Here is a 20,567-nt window from a genome sequence, read left to right as displayed (position 1 = left end):
AACCAGTAAGTCGCATGGGTATATTTGTAGGAAAAGATAAAAATACATTGCATTGGTCAAAATGGTAGATTTTTCTTTTATGTATTCATTAGTATAAGTAATATACAAATCATTAGTATATTATATTAAGGTCATGTTTCATCAAGATATTTAGTACATTTCCTAACGTAAATATATCAAAACCTTATTTTTTTTGAGTGCAGCAGCAAAACCGCAATATAAATTGGCCAGAAACTCGCATAAATACTTTTCTACCCGTTCCTAGGGGAATTCCCATTTAAAGGCGGAGTCCATGATGTTTGAAAGCCAATGTTGATATTTAAAATCACCTAAACAAACACGCCCCTACCCCAATAGAATCTGGACCTTCTGTTGATAGACCCGTCCCACACATATGCAACCCGGCAAGGATGTCGGTTAGTAAACACGCTCATTACTGCTGATTGGCTATAAGTGTGTTTTGGTAGTCGGCCCGTCTCCTTTTCCAAAGCGTTTTTCAAACATCGTGGACTCCGCCTTTAAGTTTGGTTTATGTAAAAGCTTACTTCGCTCCCATTCAATCAACAAGGTCATTACAGCGGAAGCCAGTAGAGAGCACTAAAAAAAAAACTTTTTATTATTAATTTATATTTCATTTGGACTTCAAATGTGATTTTCTCTAAATTTTCCCAGATATTCAAATTGTTGTATCTCGGACATATATAGTCCAATCCTGACAAACCATACATCAATGGAAAGCTTATTTATTTAGCTTTGGATAATGTATAAATCTCAATTAAAAAAAGACCATTACTACTAGTTTTGTGGTCCAGGGTCACATTTAGGATTTCACCTGATATGGTACAAAATGAGAACCTCTCCTCTTGTGAAGCTTTAGTTGGTCCATTAAAAGAGAATTGCTCCAAATGTATCTTTAATTTATTTATTACGGCTACCTATATTTTGCCCATATTATGCCTATACACATTTGACTTTCACTATTAAATCGCCTAACAATCTTATTAAGCCTGATTATCATAATAAACTCTGTTATCTCTTACCTAAATCTCAGGCGAATTATTTACATGCGCAAATGAAAAACGGCACAGTGGAATTTAGCGACATAGGTGGTGTTTACTTGATGTTTCAGCCTGCAAGGTTATAAACAAAGACGACACGTATTGCTTCATGGAGCGATGACCACGGGTAAAAAATCCTTCTAGAACCAATTAGTCAGCTGCAAATATAGCTTGACCCCAAAACATTCTAACAAAAGGTTTCTTTACAGTAGTATCAGAAACCCGGGTGAAATTAAGCTGACCATCAATGACCAAACCCAGGTTTCTGGCTGTCCTGAAAGGCGTAATGGTCAAAGAACCAAGCTAAATGAAAAGATTGTGATGAATCTTAGGGACAGATAATATGACAAGCAGTTTTGTCTTTGCTAAGTTCAGATGGAGATGATAATACTTCATCCAGAGTGGTATAGCAGAGGTAAGAAAAAGCCATGGAACCCAGTAATGTCATGTAAATGTCATAGAAAAGAGCAGGGGTCCAAGCACTGAGCCTTGAGGTACCCCAGTATTGAGACGTTGGGGTTCAGAGTGGTATAGCAAAGGTAGGAAAAGCCAGGAATGTCATGTAAATGTCATAGAAAAGAGCAGTGGTCCAAGCACTGAGCTTGAGGTACCCCGGTAATGAGACGTTGGGGTTCAGAGACGTCACCTCTTCAGGATACTCTAAATGACCTCCCTGAGAGGTAAGACCTGAACCATAGTAGCGCTGTGCCAGAGACACCCATAGCCTTGAGTGTCAACAGTATCTACAATGGCAGATAGATCCAGTAGGATCAGTAAAGATTATTTGAAGGCTGCTTTTGCCTGCCTTAGAGCTTCAATGACTGAGAGCAGCACAGTTTCAGTGACAAGCACATCCCCTGCCAAACATACAGTAAACATACAGTTTAAAAAATCTGATAAGATTTAAAAAATATTTAAATGTGGCCCTAGCTTTAGAGGACAAGTACAAAAATTTGGCATGATGTTTAGCAGATTCTGCCAACAAAACAATGTGGCATTTAGCAAACTCTGCCAACAAAACAATGTGGCGTTTAGCCGATTCTGATAAAGCGGTATGTCTTAATGAAGCAAGTGTGGGTTAAGGAGGATTTAAAGCACATACTTGATAATAAAATACATGCAAATACTTGAACATAAAATACATGCAGATAATTCAATTATCTCATTTTTGATGGAGGTGGTGTTTACCAGATTTTGCAACTGAGCTCCTCATATAAATATATCAGTGGCCTGCTGTGACTTCTCTTCCCAGAAGGCAGGAATTCAAAACGGGTTTGCTGCCTTTTGTGAACCTATGTGCATCACGTGTCATGTCACAATACGTGCCTGCTGCAGAGGCATCAAAAGGGTTTATAAAGAGACGCTCACATTCATGCGATACTCACAAGACACTTAACAATCGAGTGTCTCATTTATCATAAAACCCTTTGATGCCTCTGCAGCAGACACCTATTTTGACACAACACATTATGCACATAGGTTCACATGATGCGGGAAACATATATTTTGACATGATGAGCCACACACATAAAGCCATATATACAGTATATAGAAACTATTACTCAATCAGAATTTCAGCAGCATTATTAAACCACCAATCAGATTTCGCCAAGCAGTAGCTAAAGGTAATCATTGGAGGTTTGTTGGCTGTAAAACATGGGGATTTTCTCTGACAAGAATAAACAGGGAAAACAGGTCAAACAGGTTACATTTAGACAAAGTGACATTCAGCAGCAAGAACATCTCTCACGGTACGTACACTTATATTGTGAAGCTAATTATAAAGTTTATTATAATAAAGTTATAATTTATATAACTATAAAACATGTCTGTTTAAAGTAATATGTATTTATTAAATTATTCTCTTAATTACGCTTTTGTAACGTCACTTAAGTTTGCACCTGAAACAATGTTTTCATATTATATTTGATTGACTCAGTATACAATTCAAAACAACTCTGGTGACATCATGAACAACATTTATGTACCGTATACAGTATATGGAGAAATATGAAATTGTTTACTGGACACAAAGGACACTATTTTGTGGAAATTCACCACTTTATTAATTACTCTGGGGGAAATACAATAGTATTGATACTGAATATCACATTCATCTGCTTTTCCACATCTTTGGGGTTTTCCACCTTAAAAATAACAAACTAACTCTTTAAAAAATGTATTAGATCAACTGTGTATGCTGAGATATTAGGTGTCTGATGACTAGTGTCTGTATTCAAGAAAAGGGTTAAATTCTTATTTTAAAATGTTTACATGACTATTGCTTTAATCTGAAGCAACTCACTCTGCAATTATGTGTACATATTTATCAGCCCTTATGCAGATTTAAACCCATGCCTTTGGTGTTGTTACCATTGTGCTGCAGGCTATCTGTTGAGTTATAGGAAGTATCTGTATAGCTACATATATGTATGTGGAGGTCTAATACTGCAGCTGCCTCTTTCTACAGATTGAAAGAAGAGCAAAACTGCCTTTAAAAACCTCATCACTATAAGGAGAAGGTGGACCAACACCTCAAAAATGAGTCTTAAAAGGAAAACCAACTCAGCTTTTTCAGAACCTAGCTGTGTGTCTATGAAGAGTGAAAACTCCCTTCATCAACCGCCTGGTTTCAGCGATGAAGCAGTGACCTCTGACCTCAGGCAGCTCTACACAGAACCAAACTTGCTGAATGAATCTGAAAACCTGCATCAGAATTCTCATAAACCAGTAGATGATGTCCTGAAGAGAGTCAAAGACAAACACAAAACCATCATGAAGAACAAATATGAGAGTTTATTTGAGGGAATCAAACAACAAGAGAATCAAACCCTCCTAAAGAGGATTTACACACAACTGTACATCATAGAGGGAGAAAGTGAAGGAGTGAATGAAGAACATGAGGTTTTACACATGGAGAAAAACACCAGAACACAACACTTACAAGACACAACAATCTACTGCAATGACATCTTTATACCCTTACCTGAACCAGAACATAAAACAGAGAAAAGAAAAGACAAAATCAAGAGCGTTCTTACTAAAGGCATCGCTGGAATTGGAAAAACCGTCTCTGTACAGAAGTTCATTCTGGATTGGGCCGAGGGAACAGCCAATCAGGATGTAGATTTTATGTTTGTGCTTCCTTTTCGAGAGCTGAACTTGATTCAAGATAATCAGTACAGTCTTCACAAACTTCTGCTTGACTTTCATCCTGAACTTCAAGATCTGGACTCAAAGATTTATGATGAGTGTAAAATTGTGTTCATCTTTGATGGTCTGGATGAAAACAGAATGACACTAATGTTTTCAGATGCTGAGAAAGTTTCTGATGGGACAGAGACTTCATCAGTGCCTGTGTTGATATCAAATCTCATGAAAGGAGATCTACTTCCCTCTGCTCTCATCTGGATCACCTCCAGACCAGCAGCAGCCAATCAGATCCCATCTAAATACATCCACCGTCTGACAGAAATCCAGGGATTCAATGACGCTCAGAAGGAGGAATATTTCAGGAAGAGCATCAGTGATGAACATCAAGCCAGCAGAATCATCTCACACATTAAAAGATCAAGAAGTCTCCACATCATGTGTCACATACCAGTCTTCTGTTGGATCTCATCCACTGTGCTTCAAGACATCCTGAAACAAGACAATGAGAGAGCAGAAATCCCAAAAACTCTGACTGAAATGTACATCCACTTCCTGCTGATCCAGATGAATATGAAGAATGAGAAGTATGATGAGAGAGATCCAAAGAAACTCTTGCAGTCTAACAGAGAAATGATTGTCAAACTGTCTAAACTGGCTTTCGAACAGCTGATGAAGGGTAATGTGATGTTTTATGAGGAGGAGGTGAGAGCGTCTGGCATAGACATCACTGACGCCTCAGTGTATTCTGGGATCTGTTCTGAGATCTTTAGGGAGGAATCTGGGATACATCAGAGGAAAATCTACTGCTTCATACATCTCAGCTTTCAGGAGTTTCTGGCTGCTCTTTATGTGTTTCACTATCACATGAGTACAACAATGGAGACTCTGAAACATTTTGCTTCAGTACAGGACTTGCTTAAAGGTGCCGTAGATAAAGCTCTTCAGAGTAAAACAGGACATCTGGATCTTTTCTTGCGATTCCTGCTGGGCATCTCACTGGAGTCCAATCAGAGACTCTTACAGGATCTACTGACACACACAAAGAACAGTTTAGAGACCATCGGGGAAGTCACACAGTATATTAAGGATAAAATTAAACATGATCATCTATCAACTGACAGGTCTATCAATCTGTTTCTGTGTCTTCTCGAAGTGAATGATCAGACTCTGTACAGAGAGATTGAGAAGTTTGTCAGATCAGGCAAACAATCAGAGCAGAAACTCTCTGCTGCTCACTGTTCAGCAATAGCCTACATGCTTCAGATGTCAGAGGAGGTGCTAGATGAGCTGAATCTGAAGAAATACAACACAACACAGGAGGGGAGAAGAAGACTCATACCAGCTGTCAGCAATTGCACAAGAGCTATGTCAGTACTCAGTTAATGCATTAGACTTTTAGATTAGATTATTATCTCTTTCTAAAATAATTATAATTTGTGATGGCATTTAAAGTGCCAGTCAGGTCAAATTTCTAAGCTTCCTAACATTGTTAAGGAGTCCCCAAAAACAAGTTTAAATGCATGCAAGGTCAAAAAACACTGTCATTTTCTCAAAATATCAATTGAATATTAGCCCCATTTCTCAGAGATCCCCAAACAATTTGTGTGAAGCCTTTTAAAGATTTTGTCTGCCTTAACCCCACGGTACCCTATTTTGCTCTGATTAGTCAGCTGACACAGTATCCGCACAGTCCAGCAAGTGCAACATGTATTGACCTAGTGCTAACATGACTTACTGAAAAGACATCAAGTGTTTGAAAACCTGCCTTAAAAATGTAGTGAAAACAACACAATCGTGCCTTACAGCTCAAAACACAGTGTCTTCTCGACATGATGTTAACATACTAACTAGCGAAAGTGTCTGTGGGCAGGTCAGGGTTTTTGTTACTTGTGGGCAAGACTGTAGGTGGAGATTATGCAAAGTATTGCCTTCATACGTAGACAGACAACAGGCGGGAGATACGCAAATAATACAGAGACTCGAAAATGCGGTTCAGAGTCGACTCCCTACTTTAGAAGCCAATAACTTTATTTCTCATGCACATTGTTTACATTGATTAACAGCTACATGACACACTGCAGTACATGTAATTTTCATGACCATTATAACTGATTTTGTTTTTCTTTCAGACTTGCTGACTGTAATCTGACTGCTGAGTGTTGTGAAAGTTTATCTTCATGTCTACAATCCTCATCTTGTCTTCTGAGAGATCTGGACCTGAGTAACAATGACCTGCAGGATTCAGGAGTGAAGCTCATCACTGATGCTCTTAAGAGTCCAGACTGTAAACTAGAGATACTGACGTATTTATTTCTAGATACTGATTTACTGATTTATAACTAAAGAGTATGAACTGACATGTTATTGTTTCTCTCTGTAGATTGTCAGGTTGTATGGTGACAGATAAAGGTTGTTGTTATTTGGCTTCAGCTCTGAGTTCAAACCCATCATCACACCTGAGAGAGCTGGATCTGAGCTACAATCACCCACAACACTCAGGACGTCAGATGCTCTCTCAGAGACTTAATGATCCCAAGTGTAGACTCGAGAAACTAAAGTAAGCTGAACACAATAAAAAAACTTAAATATTTGCCAGGAGACACTTTAAAAAACTATGTCAAGAACAAAAACTTTACTAAACTTTACTAAATACTAAACTTTACTAACTTTACTAAATAAAAGTATAAAATATGTGCAAGCATGTATGTTTAATAATTGCGTTATTGTTATAAAGCTAGACATTTGTATTTTTTCTTTGTATTTGTTGTTTACTTTTGAAGCACTCGGGCAACGTCACCGTAGTGACGCTTTGTGAATGCCTCTGCGTGACTGCGTCTGAATCACGTATGTGAAATCATAGTTGGGTTTATGTAGAACGTCTCGGTTACGGATGTAACCCTCGTTCCCTGAAGGAGGGAACGGAGACGTCACGTCGTGACCGACGAATTGGGAACTCGCTTAGAGAGACCAATCTGCTTCGAATACTACTAAAACGCCAATGAACTTGGCATTGAGATATTTGCATAATGCTGGCGCCGCCCCGCCAGGTGCGTATATAAGGAGCACGTGCAAATAGGGAAATCAGCTTCTGTTCGCTGAGAAAGCCGGAAGGTGACCGGCCTAAACAGCAGGTGGCAGCACCTGTGGCGACGGGACGTGACGTCTCCGTTCCCTCCTTCAGGGAACGAGGGTTACATCCGTAACCGAGACGTTCCCTTTCAGTCGGTCACTACGACGTCACGTCGTGACCGACGAATTGGGAATCCCTACCAAAACGCCACTAGGGGCTGACCTCTTCCAGTGTCTGCAAAAAACTCTCCAAATCCCCCCTTAAGGGAATGGAGAAATAAGGCAGAAGGCCGGGCACTAGATGTTCCTTTAACCCCACAGTAGTGCCAGCGACTGGGAAGCGCCCTACCAGAGCGGGATAGGAACGCTGCGGAAGCCACCGCCCCGTTAAGGGCTAATGGTGGGCGAAAGTCAACCGTAGTTGAGGAAAATGACAGCCGTGGCTGTGTAAGCAAAGCAGTGCTCTGCTAAGGGAAACGTGGGCTAGTAGGATTAACCCCACGGAATAATACTCACAAAGGAACCCGTTGGGACGCAATGTGGGGCCCAAGCCAAACACGTAGGTTCGTAAGAATACAGCTAGTGAAAGGCTGACAGCCAATGCTCCGCAACAAAGGCTGTCAAGGCAGTGGAGAGAGCAAATCAAACCATTACGCATTTTTGCTCTGTTAGCCTTCCATACTGAAAACTCAATTTGGAGCCTCAGTCGGAGGCTGCAAGCCGACTTGCGAGTCTGCTCTCCGTGCCCTCCCTGGTGAGGAAAGAACACGAGAGGATACAGGCTCAATACGAACATTGTAAAATCTAATGAACGTATTAGGTGTCGCCCAACCCGCAGCTCTACAAATGTCTGTCAGCGAGGAACCACGAGCTAATGCCCAAGATGAGGCAACACTCCTTGTGGAATGCGCTCTCAAATTAAAGGGGCAAGGAATGCCCTTCAAATTGTAAGCTAGGGCGATAGTATCAACTATCCAATGAGACATCCTCTGCTTAGTGACAGCTTTCCCTTTCTGCTGACCACCATAACAAACAAAGAGCTGGTCCGAGGTCCTGAAGCTTTGCGTGCGGTCCACGTAGAATCGCAGTGCGCGTACGGGGCACAACAAAGCCTCTGTTGGGTTTGCCTGCTCCAAAGGCAATGCTTGCAAGCTCACCACCTGATCTCTGAAGGGAGTGGTGGGAACTTTGGGCACGTAGCCTGGTCTGGGTCTCAATGTCACGCTCGAGACAGCAGGACCAAACTGAAGGCATGAATCGTCAACAGAGAATGCATGTAAATCTCCTATTCTTTTCACTGAGGCCAATGCTAGTAGGGTCAGAGCTTTCATAGATAAAAACTTCAGACTCACAGACTGCAAAGGCTCGAACGGAGGACTCTGAAGTGCTTTCAGCACCATGGACAAGTCCCAGGGAGGAATAGAAGGGGGGCGCGAGGGGTTTAGCCTGCGAGCGCCTCTTAGAAATCTGATAACCAAATCCTGCTGGCCCACTGATCTGCCATTAATAAGTGAGTGATGAGCAGATATCAACTTTAATAGTGGAGGGTGACAGCCTACCGTCTAACCTATGTTGAAGATATAAAAGCACGATGTTAATAGGGCATTCTCTGGGGTCCTCGCGTTGCGAAGAGCACCAAGTGACGAAAAGGTTCAATTTTAACGCGTAAGCCCGTCTCGTAGACGGAGCTCGTGCCGCGTCAATAGTGTTAGATACCGCCTGGGGTAAATCACTTAAACCTTGTGCGCGCTCAACGACCAAACGTGGAGATTCCACAGGTCGGGGCGCGGGTGCCATAATGTGCCCCCTCCTTGAGAAAGAAGGTCCTTCCTCAGGGGAATCCGCCAGGGAGGGGCTGTCGCGAGGAGCATTAGTTCCGGAAACCAATTCCTGGTCGTCCAATACGGGGCGATCATTAAAAGGCTCTCCTCGTCCTGCCTGACTTTGCACAGAGTTTGTGCTATTAGACTCACTGGGGGAACGCGTATTTGCGCATGCCCCGCGGCCAGCTGTGTGCCAACGCATCCACGCCGAGGCTGCCCTCGGTTAGTGAATAAAACAGGCGACAATGGGTATCGTCCGGTGACGCAAATAAATCTATCTGTGCACGACCGAACTTCCTCCAAATCAGCTGAACCGTCTGGGGGTGGAGTCGCCATTCGCCGGGGCGCGCCGCTCGGGAAAGCGCGTCTGCCGCTGTATTGAGCGATCCCGGGATGTAAATGGCACGAAGGGACCTCAGATGCTTCTGACTCCAAAGGAGGAGATGACGAGCGAGATGCGACAGGTGACGGGAGCGTAAACCGCCCTGACGGTTGATATATGCTACAGTCGCAGTGTTGTCTGAGCGCACTAGCACATCTTTCCCTCGCAGCTCCGTAGCGAAGCGTACGAGTCCCAGATATACTGCCCATAACTCGCGGCAATTGATATGCCAATGCAACTGGGGTGCTGTCCACACCCCCGAAGCCGTGAGCTCGTCGTACGTGGCTCCCCAGCCCGTGTCGGAGGCATCTGTGTGTACAACAGCATGCCGGGAGACCTGTCTCATGGAGACACCGGTTGAGAAACGCGGGGTCTGACCACGGGGGGAATGTTAGGCGACACGCAGGTGTAATGGTTACACGGTGGATGCCGGCACGCCACGCTCTCCTCGGGACTCGATCGTGAAGCCAACGCTGAAGCGGTCTCATATGGAGCAGTCAGAGCGGTGTCACGGCCGCTGCAGCTGCCATACGCCCCAGGAGTCTCTGAAATTGTTTCAGAGGGACCGCATTCTTCCCTCGGAATGACCCGAGGCAAGTCAGAATTGATTGAACGCGCTCTTCTGTCAAACGCGCCGATAAATCGATCGAGTCCAGTTTCATACCGAGAAAAGAGATCCTCTGCGTGGGGCAGAGTTTGCTCTTTTCCCAGTTGACCCGAAGACCCAGACGGGCGAGATGTTGAAGTGTTAGATCTCTGTGTTCGCACAGCGTCCGCCGAGAATGCGCTATTATAAGCCAATCGTCGAGGTAAGCCAAAATGCGAACACCGCTCTCTCTGAGGGGCTTTAACGCCGCCTCCACTACTTTCGTGAACACACGGGGAGAGAGAGACAGCCCGAACGGTAAAACTTTGTATTGATATGCCCGACCCTCGAACGCAAACCGGAGAAACGGTCTGTGACGAGGGAGAATGGACACATGAAAATACGCGTCTTTCAGGTCTATCGCTGTTAAACAATCGTGGGGGCGTATTGCACTGAAAATTTGCTTCGGTGTAATCATCCTGAAAGACCTCTTCTGAAGAGATTTGTTCAGGACACGCAAATCCAAAATCGGTCGTAACCCGCCGCCTTTCTTGGGAACTATGAAATACGGGCTGTAAAAACCCGATCTCATCTCGGTAAGAGGGATCGGCTGGATCGCGTCCTTCGCCAACAGGACTTTGACCTCTGCACGCAGTACATGTGCATCGGACGCTTTCACCGTGGTGAAACGTACGCCCGCAAATTTGGGAGTGTGCCGATTGAATTGAATTTCGTAACCGAGGCGGATCGTGCGTAAAACCCAACGAGACGGGCTGGGAAGCTGAAGCCAAGCCCCCAGGGACCGTACGAGAGGAATTAACGGCACAACCGGTGAACCCGCGGCGAGGCGGGACAGGCGGGACTGCCGGTGCGTCTGCCGTGACAGCATAAGCATCTACAGTATGTGTGTGTGTGTGACACTGACCTGAGCCCGCTGAGGGAGACGGTCGTCCGGCCTCCTCAGCGGAGGACGCAGACTCCGAAGGGTATGCTGGTGGTCCGGTCTCCGCAGTGGAGAACTCGAACTCCCCAGAACACCCGCTGGCGATAGAGGAGAGGGAGGAAGAGCATCTGACTGCCCGCTCACATCTCTCTCGATCCTCTGGAGACCTGGAGAAGGAAAAGGAATGCACTCTTTTTGTGGTTTTGTGGGTGCCGGCTGAGAAGCCTGCGGAACAGAAACAAAACGAAACCAAAGATTCTCCACCCGGCCCTCTACCGGTGGAAGGAGTAGTGCCATCACCATCTCCCGCTGAGTGATCCCATCCAAATCCAGGTCGCCCGTCTCAGGGCCGCTTCGATTTCCGTTTACCACGGGAAGCGGGTGGGGCGGGCGGGGTGGGCTGCCGACGGCTGTTCCCCCTCCGTGGCCTGGAAGATGTTCTAGCGGGGGGGGGCGGAGGCAGCCGCCGGAGGGCGCCCTCGGCGAGGAGCAGACGGGGCCGCCGGCGCAGGAGGGCGAGATGCAGGTCGCTTGCGCCGGGGCATGATCTGAGCGATCGCCTCCGTCTGCTTCTGGGCGGCGGAGAACTGCTGGGCAAAAGACTCCACCGACTCACCGAAAAGACCCGCCTGGGACACGGGGGCGTCCAAGAACTTATTCTTCTCCGCCTCCAACATGTCCGCCAGACAGAGCCATAGATGGCCTGCGCTGTGACCTTCGTAGCACGGAGGGCCAGATCCGTAGCGGCCCGGAGCTCCGAAAGCACAGGCGAGTCATGTCCTCCCTGGTGCAGATCTCTCAAGGCCTTAGCCTGATGGACCTGCAGCAACGCCATAGCGTGCAGGGCTGAAGCCGCCTCTCCGCATGCCTGGTGGGCAGCCCCCGTTAAACCGGAAGACTGTCTGCAAGCACGGGAGGGTAGGGTTGGGTGGTCCTTCCAGGAGGGAGCGGTGGCCGGACACAGCTGCATCGCGACCGCACGCTCCACGGGGGGATCCCCGTATAACCCTTAGCAGCTCCATCGGTGAGGGAGGTGAGGGGGGAGGGCTGAAACGACCGTAATCGAGTAGAAAACGGTGACTTCCAGGTCCTAGTCAGCTCCTCGTGCACCTTGGCGAAGAATGGTACCGGCGGAGAGGGTTGTGAAACCCGGGCAGCTCCAAAGATCCAATCATCCAGGCAGGACGGTTCGGGCTGAGGGGGGTGAACCCACTCTAACCCTACGGTCTCCGCCGCTCAAGCGAGCCCGGCCACCATCTCTGGATCGAACTCCGGCGTCACGACCCGTCCGGAGGGGGGAAGGACGTCAGGGTCCTCAGAGGGAGAGGGCCCACCCTCGGATGCTGCGGTCTCCATGGACCCGGAGGGAGGCACGACAGATCCTGCAGACATCGTAGAACACGACTCTGCAGTCTCCATCGGCACATCAACCGGCTGTGGATGAGGAGGCTGAGAGCCGGAGGACGAATCCCCCGACCGGCTCAACACAGTGATGCGGAGATCATCCTTTGAGAGCCTCACGGCCGCTCCGTGGCGGCGTTCGGAACTCGCTGGATGTGGGTTGCGTTTTTCCCGGAGGAAAGACAACCGTCTCCGCAAATCCACAAGGGACATGTTCTCGCAGTGAGAACACTTACCCCCAGCGAACGCTGCCTCAGCGTGCTCGATGCCCAAGCACGAAAGACAACGCTCGTGACCGTCCTTCGGACCCATATACTTCCCGCATCCAAGATCACACGGACGAAAAGCCATCCTGAAAAGGACGCTAATCTCCGGATATACGAGAGAGTGGCTGCCTTTAACAAGGCACAAAGCTCTCTCGTATCACTCTTTTAGGGAAATTCACTCAGATGCTCAGTTGATGATGCGCACAGGGAAAGGCAACGCACACACTAAACTCAAACAAAAAGATGCAGAGCCTGTGGAATACTGCGAAGCGTCCGCTGTGGTACTGCCAGTCCAACCAACTTCCGCAATCGATCCCAACAGAGTAAAGTAGCTTCTCAGTAGCAGATACTGCCGGCTTTCGAAGCGATAAAAAGCTGATTTCCCTATTTGCACGTGCGCCTTATATACGCACCTGGCGGGGCGGCGCCAGCATTATGCAAATATCTCAATGCCAAGTTCATTGGCGTTTTAGTAGTATTCGAAGCAGATTGGTCTCTCTAAGCGAGTTCCCAATTCGTCGGTCACGACGTGACGTCGTAGTGACCGACTGAAAGGGAACCCAGGAAGCTATAGCTATAAAAGAGCGTCTGTCAAAGCCGGCTTTAACTTTTGTGCCCTAAGCAAGCGCGTTATTTGTATGTTGGTACAGTGGTTTGAGAGAGGAGCTTGACGTGTTTGGTTGCTGGGCACGCAGATGTTAGTTGAGGCACTTGAGACGGCTTCAGCTTCTTCTCAACCCTCTGTCTCTGCTGCGTCCGAGAGAGATTTGAGAGTCTGCATGTTGACCCCTCCTGCACCGACCGGCTGCCATTGCATCATTGTTTGACAAGTCAGACAATATTCTCATGCCTCACGGTTCCAGACTCAAGTCTGCCGAGGCGATGTGGCATCTTCGATGGAAAAGGCAGAAAACATTCCTTTATGTCTGATATTTCTGGGTGAAATGGGTATTGCTTTTATCTTAAAAGGGTTACGTGTTAAAAACTTTGTACCCTTTCTATGTGGACAGACCCTGGTCCCCACCTTGGGTTACATGTGTAACCTGAGACATTTTTGTTTATGAGCTTTTTGCAAATTATACGTTTATTTTTCAATTTCTGTCAATTTCTAAAAGACCAAAGCAGCTCAGTTTGAACAGATATTTTATATTGCAACTGTCAATAACTTTCCTAATGTGTGATTTTGGTTTTTAGTTTGGAACATGGAGAACCTTTCAGGATTACACCGGGATTACGAAAATGTAGGCCCTTATTATCACATGTGTATATTTGGTCAGTTTAATGTTTTAATGTCTTATAGAGATTCTGATGTTCTAATATTGTTTTCAGATGCCTGTGATCTCACACTGGATCCAAACACAGCAAACAGTCGTCTCGTTCTGTCTGAGGATTATAAAAAGGTCACTTATGTGAAAGAGAAGCAGTTGAAACCTAAACATGAAGAGAGATTTGAAGGTGTTCCTCAGGTTCTGTGTCGAGAGAGTCTGACTGGACGCTGTTACTGGGAGGTTAAATGGGATGAGTGGACTCGTATAGCAGTGACATATAAAGACACCAGCAGAAAAGAAGGGAGTAACAGTTTGTTTGGGCTTGATGAAAAGTCCTGGAGTCTCTTCTGCAATGTCAATGGATTTGACATCTGGCACAATAATAAAATCCAGAGCATACCTCCACCTTCACCTCTGTCTAACAGAGTAGGAGTTTATCTGGACTGGTCAGCAGGAACTCTGTCCTTCTACAGCGTCTCTGATACACAAACACTCACACACATACACACAGTCAACACAAAATTCAACGAACCTCTGTATCCTGGATTTATGGTTCGTTATGAAGTCTCACTGTGTCAGATTAACAACTCACTTTGAGCAATCATTCAGTGCAGGCTGACATAAACAGCAACATAAACTAAACCATATTGCAGAAGATCATAGATAAGTGAGGATGAGTATTTTTTATTTGGTCTGGCAGTCAGTTTTAATCTAGCAACATACATTCCCTCCTTAGCAACCATGTAGAACAGTCTAGTTACTGTACAGCAACATGATCAAGCCATAACGCCGCATTAGAAGGTAGTAGAGACTTAAGGTTTGGGTCTTTAGACTTGGAACACTGAATTAAAACCATTGGAGGATCCCATGAGACCCTTTAGTTTTTCTGAGTTGTCTGTCTTTGTGTTTTACTGGCACCTGCCCATCCAACTGTAGCAACCATCCAGGCTACAGCCTAGCAACTTGATCCAGTCATATACCAGCACCAGAAAATCATTAAGAGATAGCATTGGCTTTGTTAAGGTGGCTTTAAAACTGACAGTTTAGTTTGAAATGGGGCACGGTTTGCATGACAAACTGGTAATGTTAACCCTAGACTACGTGTAAGTGGTTGTCAGAGTTTGGTAACTCTGGGATTGTGGTGCGATTTATTCGGGTGTGCAAATGTCCAGGAAGTAAAGTATCCTGCGCATGTAATTTAGGCGATGACAACATCATTAGTTTCCACATTTACCATGACAACTAATGAATTGCAATGCACCTTTGCGCAACTGTGGCTTGCTCTGCTGTGCTGAGTCACATTGTTTTGAATCCTTTTGTATGTGTGCACTGTTAATGATGTAAGGTAAACTCAAGTACATTGGTGTTCGATAAAATCAAGTGAGTCTAAAACTAGACCAAAACTATGGGGGACACCGGGAATGATCGTACATGGGTTTAGACTGAAGTAAACCCTTACGAAAGGAAAATATATTTACCAATATATTACTTGAAATATATTGTAATATATTGCAATTAGGGCTGTCAATAGATTAAAAAAATTAATCTAGATTAATCGCATGATTTCATGAGTTAACTGCGATTAATCGCAAATTAATCGCACATTTTTATCCATTCTAAATTTACCCTAATTTAACACTTTTCAGGTTTTTAATATTCTAATCATATATACATATATAGATGCTTTATGGAAATGGGTGTTAACAACAGCCTGTTTACATTTTAACAGAATCACCAGCCATTGTTTTGTATATGAATTTCCCTTTCAGAAGATTTTTCTTTCTCCATTTTTGTTTGCTGCTGCATCATTTGTGACCTGTGCTGGCAAGTTGAGTCGGAATTAGCAAATTTAAAAAAAAAAAAGTTGTTCGTTTCTCTATTAAAACATAGAACAATGCATGATTTGTTGAAATATAACAAAATATGACAGAACTACACGTGTTTGAAGTTGAAAGAGTCAAATTACCACAAAAAATTCCACATCCATCCATACATTATATTACCACATCAATACCTTAAAATCACTGGTAAAACTAATAGATTTAGCACACACAAAGCAAAAACATTATCAATGTATGTTCAACTTTTTTTTTTCCTTTTGTTTGATTGACATTGAGACAGACTGCTTAAAATCTAAGTGATCTAATATATTGTTATACATCAGATATTTTTACCCAACAGTTAACCAAACATTTACTAAAAACATAACAGATTATAGAGCCTACCTGCGTGAATTCTTATCAAAACAGATATTTGTAAAACTGTAATTTTGTGTAGATGTCTATATATCCGGGTCGCGCACTCGCGCGTCTGTGTGCACGCGCTTCAGATATCAGTCAGTCAGCGTGAGGGGATCGCTTTTGAGTCTTGTCGCTCTTAAAAACTCTTTAACATTAATCAGGTACCGAACTTTATCAAGCAAGTCCTGCAGTCTATTTTATAAGTCATGCATAAAAGCGAAACCAAAATGAATTGAGACGCATTTTTGTATTAGATTAAGCATTAGGAGGACGGTAACGTTACACCTCTCAGACGTATAAATAAAGATCATATCAGATGTCCAACGAGCATTTAGAGCATTGGATTTGGTAGACGATTTGCTTAATGTTCTTATTTCTATGAAAACCTTTTACTCATTTAGAGAGAGTCACATTTGTCTGCGTCTCTGTTCATTCAACTATGGGCTGGACCAAGGGTCAAAAATTGCGCGTTGCGTTAATCTCCGTTAATAAAATTAGTGGCGTTAAAATGAATTTGCGTTAACGCGTTATTAACGCGTTAATTTTGACAGCCCTAATTGCAATATATTATTTTACTTTCCATTTTCCAATATATTATACATTGGCAATACAAGGAATAATGTATTGATGGTACATATATTCTATATATGTGTAATATATTGCAGTATATTGCAAAATATACAAATTATTGCCACTTTCAATATATTGTACATGGATATAATATATGTGTTTATATATTAAAAAATATATGCAATATTTTATTTATAAATATCTGCAATATTGTATTTTGATTTATAAGCGAAAATGTATTAACAATATATGTAGAGATATAGTTTCACATATATGTTTACTATATGGTAGAATATATTTCAAATATATGTAAAATTATATGGAAATATACATGAAATATATGTAGATATGTGTTCGATATATTGTGGAATACATTTTAAATATATGTAAAATAATATGGGAAATATATGTGCATATATGGGAATATGTATTAAAAATATATGTACAGATATAGTGTCACATGTATGTTTACTATATGGTAGAATATATTTCAAATATATGTACAACTATATGGAAATATATATGTAGATATGTGTTCGATATCTTGTGGAATACATTTTACATATATGTAAAATTAGATGGAAAATATGTTAAATATATGTGCATATATGGGAACATGTATTAACAATATATGTACAGATATAGTGTCACATGTATGTTTACTATATGGTAGAATATATTTCAAATATATGTACAACTACAGTATATGAAAATATATATGTAGATATGTGTTTGATATATTGTGGAATACATTTTGCATATATTTAAAATTAGATGGAAATATATGTACATATTTATTGTAAATGTATGCACAATATGTGTACATATATGAGAACATGCACATACAATGTATGAATATATTTGGGATATATACAGTATATGTACATGAAACATCTAAAATATATAAATACTTAAATATGCAACCTGCAAATGCATTAAACAATTATAATTTTTGCCATAATCATGCAGCCCTACCATAAGACCATAATATTACTAAAGTAAACTTATTCAAAAACTAAAGGAAACAAATGTGTTTGTGTTTTCCTCTATATTTCTATGTCTAAAAAATGGTGAGTCTTAACTGTTGGGTTGATAACGTTTGGAAACCCCTGATATACAATACACAGGCAAGATTTATCAAGTATGCATTGGAAACAAATGGAAAAAAAGTCTTTTAGTACTTAGATCATGTCTATTGCTAAATAACGTAGGCTAAGGTAGGCCTACATTGTGTTAAAAAAAAGAAAACATCATGGATATACTTTTAAAACTACTTTTTTCAAATAAACTAATGAGTTTTGCATCAAATAGATGTTTGTTCCTCTTGCAATAAACAATGAATAATGACTATTCATAGAGAATTAATCTGACTTGGATAAAAAAATACGTTTTGTAAATTCTTTTCCTTTAAGAGGCCAGCCCGTTTGTATTAAGACCCGCTCAAGTTTATTTAAAATATAATAGACGCGCGGCCGGCAAGCGCACTCAAAAGACGCGCTCAAGTTATTTAAAATATAATAGACGCGCGTCCGGCAAGCGCACTCAAAAGACTCGCTCAAGTTTATTTAAAATATAATAGACGCGCGTCCGGCAAGCGCACTCAAAAGACGCGCTCAAGTTTATTTAAAATATAATAGACGCGCGGCCGGCAAGCGCACTCAAAAGACGCGCTCAAGTTTATTTAAGATATAGACGCGCGGCCGGCAAGCGCACTCAAAAGACGCGCTCAAGTTATTTAAAATATAATAGACGCGCGTCCGGCAAGCGCACTCAAAAGACTCGCTCAAGTTTATTTAAAATATAATAGACGCGCGTCCGGCAAGCGCACTCAAAAGACGCGCTCAAGTTTATTTAAAATATAATAGACGCGCGGCCGGCAAGCGCACTCAAAAGACGCGCACTCAAAAGACTCTCTCAAGTTTATTTAAAATATAATAGACGCGCGGCCGGCAAGCGCACTCAAAAGACGCGCTCAAGTTTTTTTAAGATATGGACGCGCGGCCGGCAAGCGCACTCAATATGTGTCTGAAACAAAACTCGTGTTCAAGTAAGCGCTTTGAAAACCAGAAGACAGCGGCACGTCCTGCGTTTCCCATGCGTTTTAGATGTCAATGAACCCTAATGCAAGAATTCTTCCAATAAGTGGTCGGGACACAATCAACTTGTGCATAAAGTGGCGGGGACATCTCTCACCCGCAAATACGCGTCATCCCGGTGGCATGACAACACCGGCCCTCGTGGCCAAAAATAACAGACCGGCCCACCGGGAATCCTCCCGGTTCTCCCTATGGCCAATCCGGGCCTGCATTGCATTTACATAAATTACATTTTAAAAGAGTGCCATTAAACAAAAAATATACAAAATATAAATTGAAGCAACTTAAATTATTTCAAAATTTCAGCAGTGCCATTATACAATATAAAGACAATATCAATAAAGACAATATCAAAAAACAAAATGCACAGACAATAATGAACAAATAAATAATAAACAAACTTTCAAGAAGTTTTGGGAACCGTGAAAAAGCAAAAAAAAAACACATTTGCCAAAAGAACAGTCCATTATCCTGGTTAGGAGTCCACCTTGGTTCTTCACTGATGTAAACCACTTACATACCCAGTGGCGGTTCTAGACAAATTTCACTAGGGGGGCCAAGGAGGGGCCAGTGTTTTACCAGAGGGGCACATTAAAAAATGGCAAGAAATGATATTTAAAGATTATAGGGGTGGTTAATTAGTTTAAGCCAGGACTATGCCTTAGTTTAATTAGGAAATATAACTAGTTAACAAACATGCCTTACTAAAAACATTACTTGTGTGCATTTTGAAGCAAAACAAAGGACACTGATGTATTTTAAGATATGGCATTGCTAGTTTTTTTTTAGGTTGGACAGCTCTTACATTTATTTTAGTCTAGGACTAGTCTAATCCCTGTACGGGAAACCACCCCTTTTACTTTATTTTACTTTACTTAATCATATACATATTTATTTAATACAAGAGTGAGTGCAGGTGCAAAAGAGGAGCTGGGGTCTCATGAGCTCTCTTGTTCAGTAGTCAGGGCACTGTGGTTAGGTAGTCTGCCATTATGCCAAACGTTAGTTACCTAAAAATTCCATGCAACGCAAAAACCAGTGAGCGTCGATGGTCCCTATGTTCCCTTACTGGAAATCACGTGACCTTTTCTAAAGCCCTCCAACCGAAAATCCTACTCAATAAACTTTATGAAATGCAAACTTTTATAAAGACAAACGTTTGTTTTAGTTTAAATATATATAAACACACATTGCAAGACAGTTAGGGACCACAATCTACTCAATATTTAAAATAATATTTATTTTAAAATGTAAAGATTTTTATATGTAACATTTAATAATATTCCTCCAATTTTGTGCACATATATATATATGAACATAATTACAGCGCTTTTTTCAATGTGTAAACTTTAAAAAGTTAGCGAGATGTTGGTTTTTCCGGTTGTTGATGAGTAACAGCTGTGAATGATCACAACGCGCAGCCACGTCACAGGAGAATAAGTAGTGTCCCAATGTCAAGTGAGCTAGAGTCCTTACCAGTGCCCGAACCTGCATACACATTCACAACATCGGGAGATTGGGAACAAATTGAGACACTCGCCGAGCAGCACCCGCAGCCGGCAGCAACAGTGCAGTGGTTGGGTGCGTCGCTCTAATTTCCCAGTGTAGAACGTTGCGTCGCATTAGTTCCGCTTTTGGCGCTCGCGTGTAAAATCAAAATAAATGTATACTTTTTTATTTGGTCAGCACGGGGTGGCCACAGGGGTGGCCAG

The 20,567-nt window shown here is 42.7% G+C and overlaps 1 protein-coding gene across 1 annotated transcript; it reads left to right on the top strand.

Annotated features, from left to right (window-relative positions):
• Positions 1-2,668: 2,668 nt before the first annotated feature.
• Positions 2,669-15,189, top strand: LOC129441503 (NLR family CARD domain-containing protein 3-like). Its single transcript, XM_073871757.1, has 6 exons — positions 2,669-2,809; positions 3,529-5,578; positions 6,341-6,514; positions 6,592-6,768; positions 13,876-13,922; positions 14,011-15,189. Exons 2-6 carry the CDS (start codon positions 3,600-3,602, stop codon positions 14,544-14,546), a joined length of 2,913 nt encoding a protein of 970 aa, XP_073727858.1. The 5' UTR covers positions 2,669-2,809; positions 3,529-3,599; the 3' UTR covers positions 14,547-15,189.
• The last annotated feature ends 5,378 nt before the right edge of the window (positions 15,190-20,567 follow it).

Source organism: Misgurnus anguillicaudatus, chromosome 2, assembly GCF_027580225.2.
Source record: "Misgurnus anguillicaudatus chromosome 2, ASM2758022v2, whole genome shotgun sequence".
Classification (NCBI taxonomy): Eukaryota; Metazoa; Chordata; class Actinopteri; order Cypriniformes; family Cobitidae; genus Misgurnus; species Misgurnus anguillicaudatus.
This window is presented reverse-complemented; position numbering and strand designations above follow the sequence as displayed.

Coding starts and splice junctions, on each gene's coding strand:
- LOC129441503 (XM_073871757.1), top strand. CDS start 3,600: ATGAGTCTTAAAAGGAAAACCAACTCAGCTTTTTCAGAACCTAGCTGT. Junction 6,515..6,591: donor TGTAAACTAGAGATACTGAC/GTATTTATTTCT, acceptor TTCTCTCTGTAG/ATTGTCAGGTTGTATGGTGA. Junction 6,769..13,875: donor TGTAGACTCGAGAAACTAAA/GTAAGCTGAACA, acceptor TTTGGTTTTTAG/TTTGGAACATGGAGAACCTT.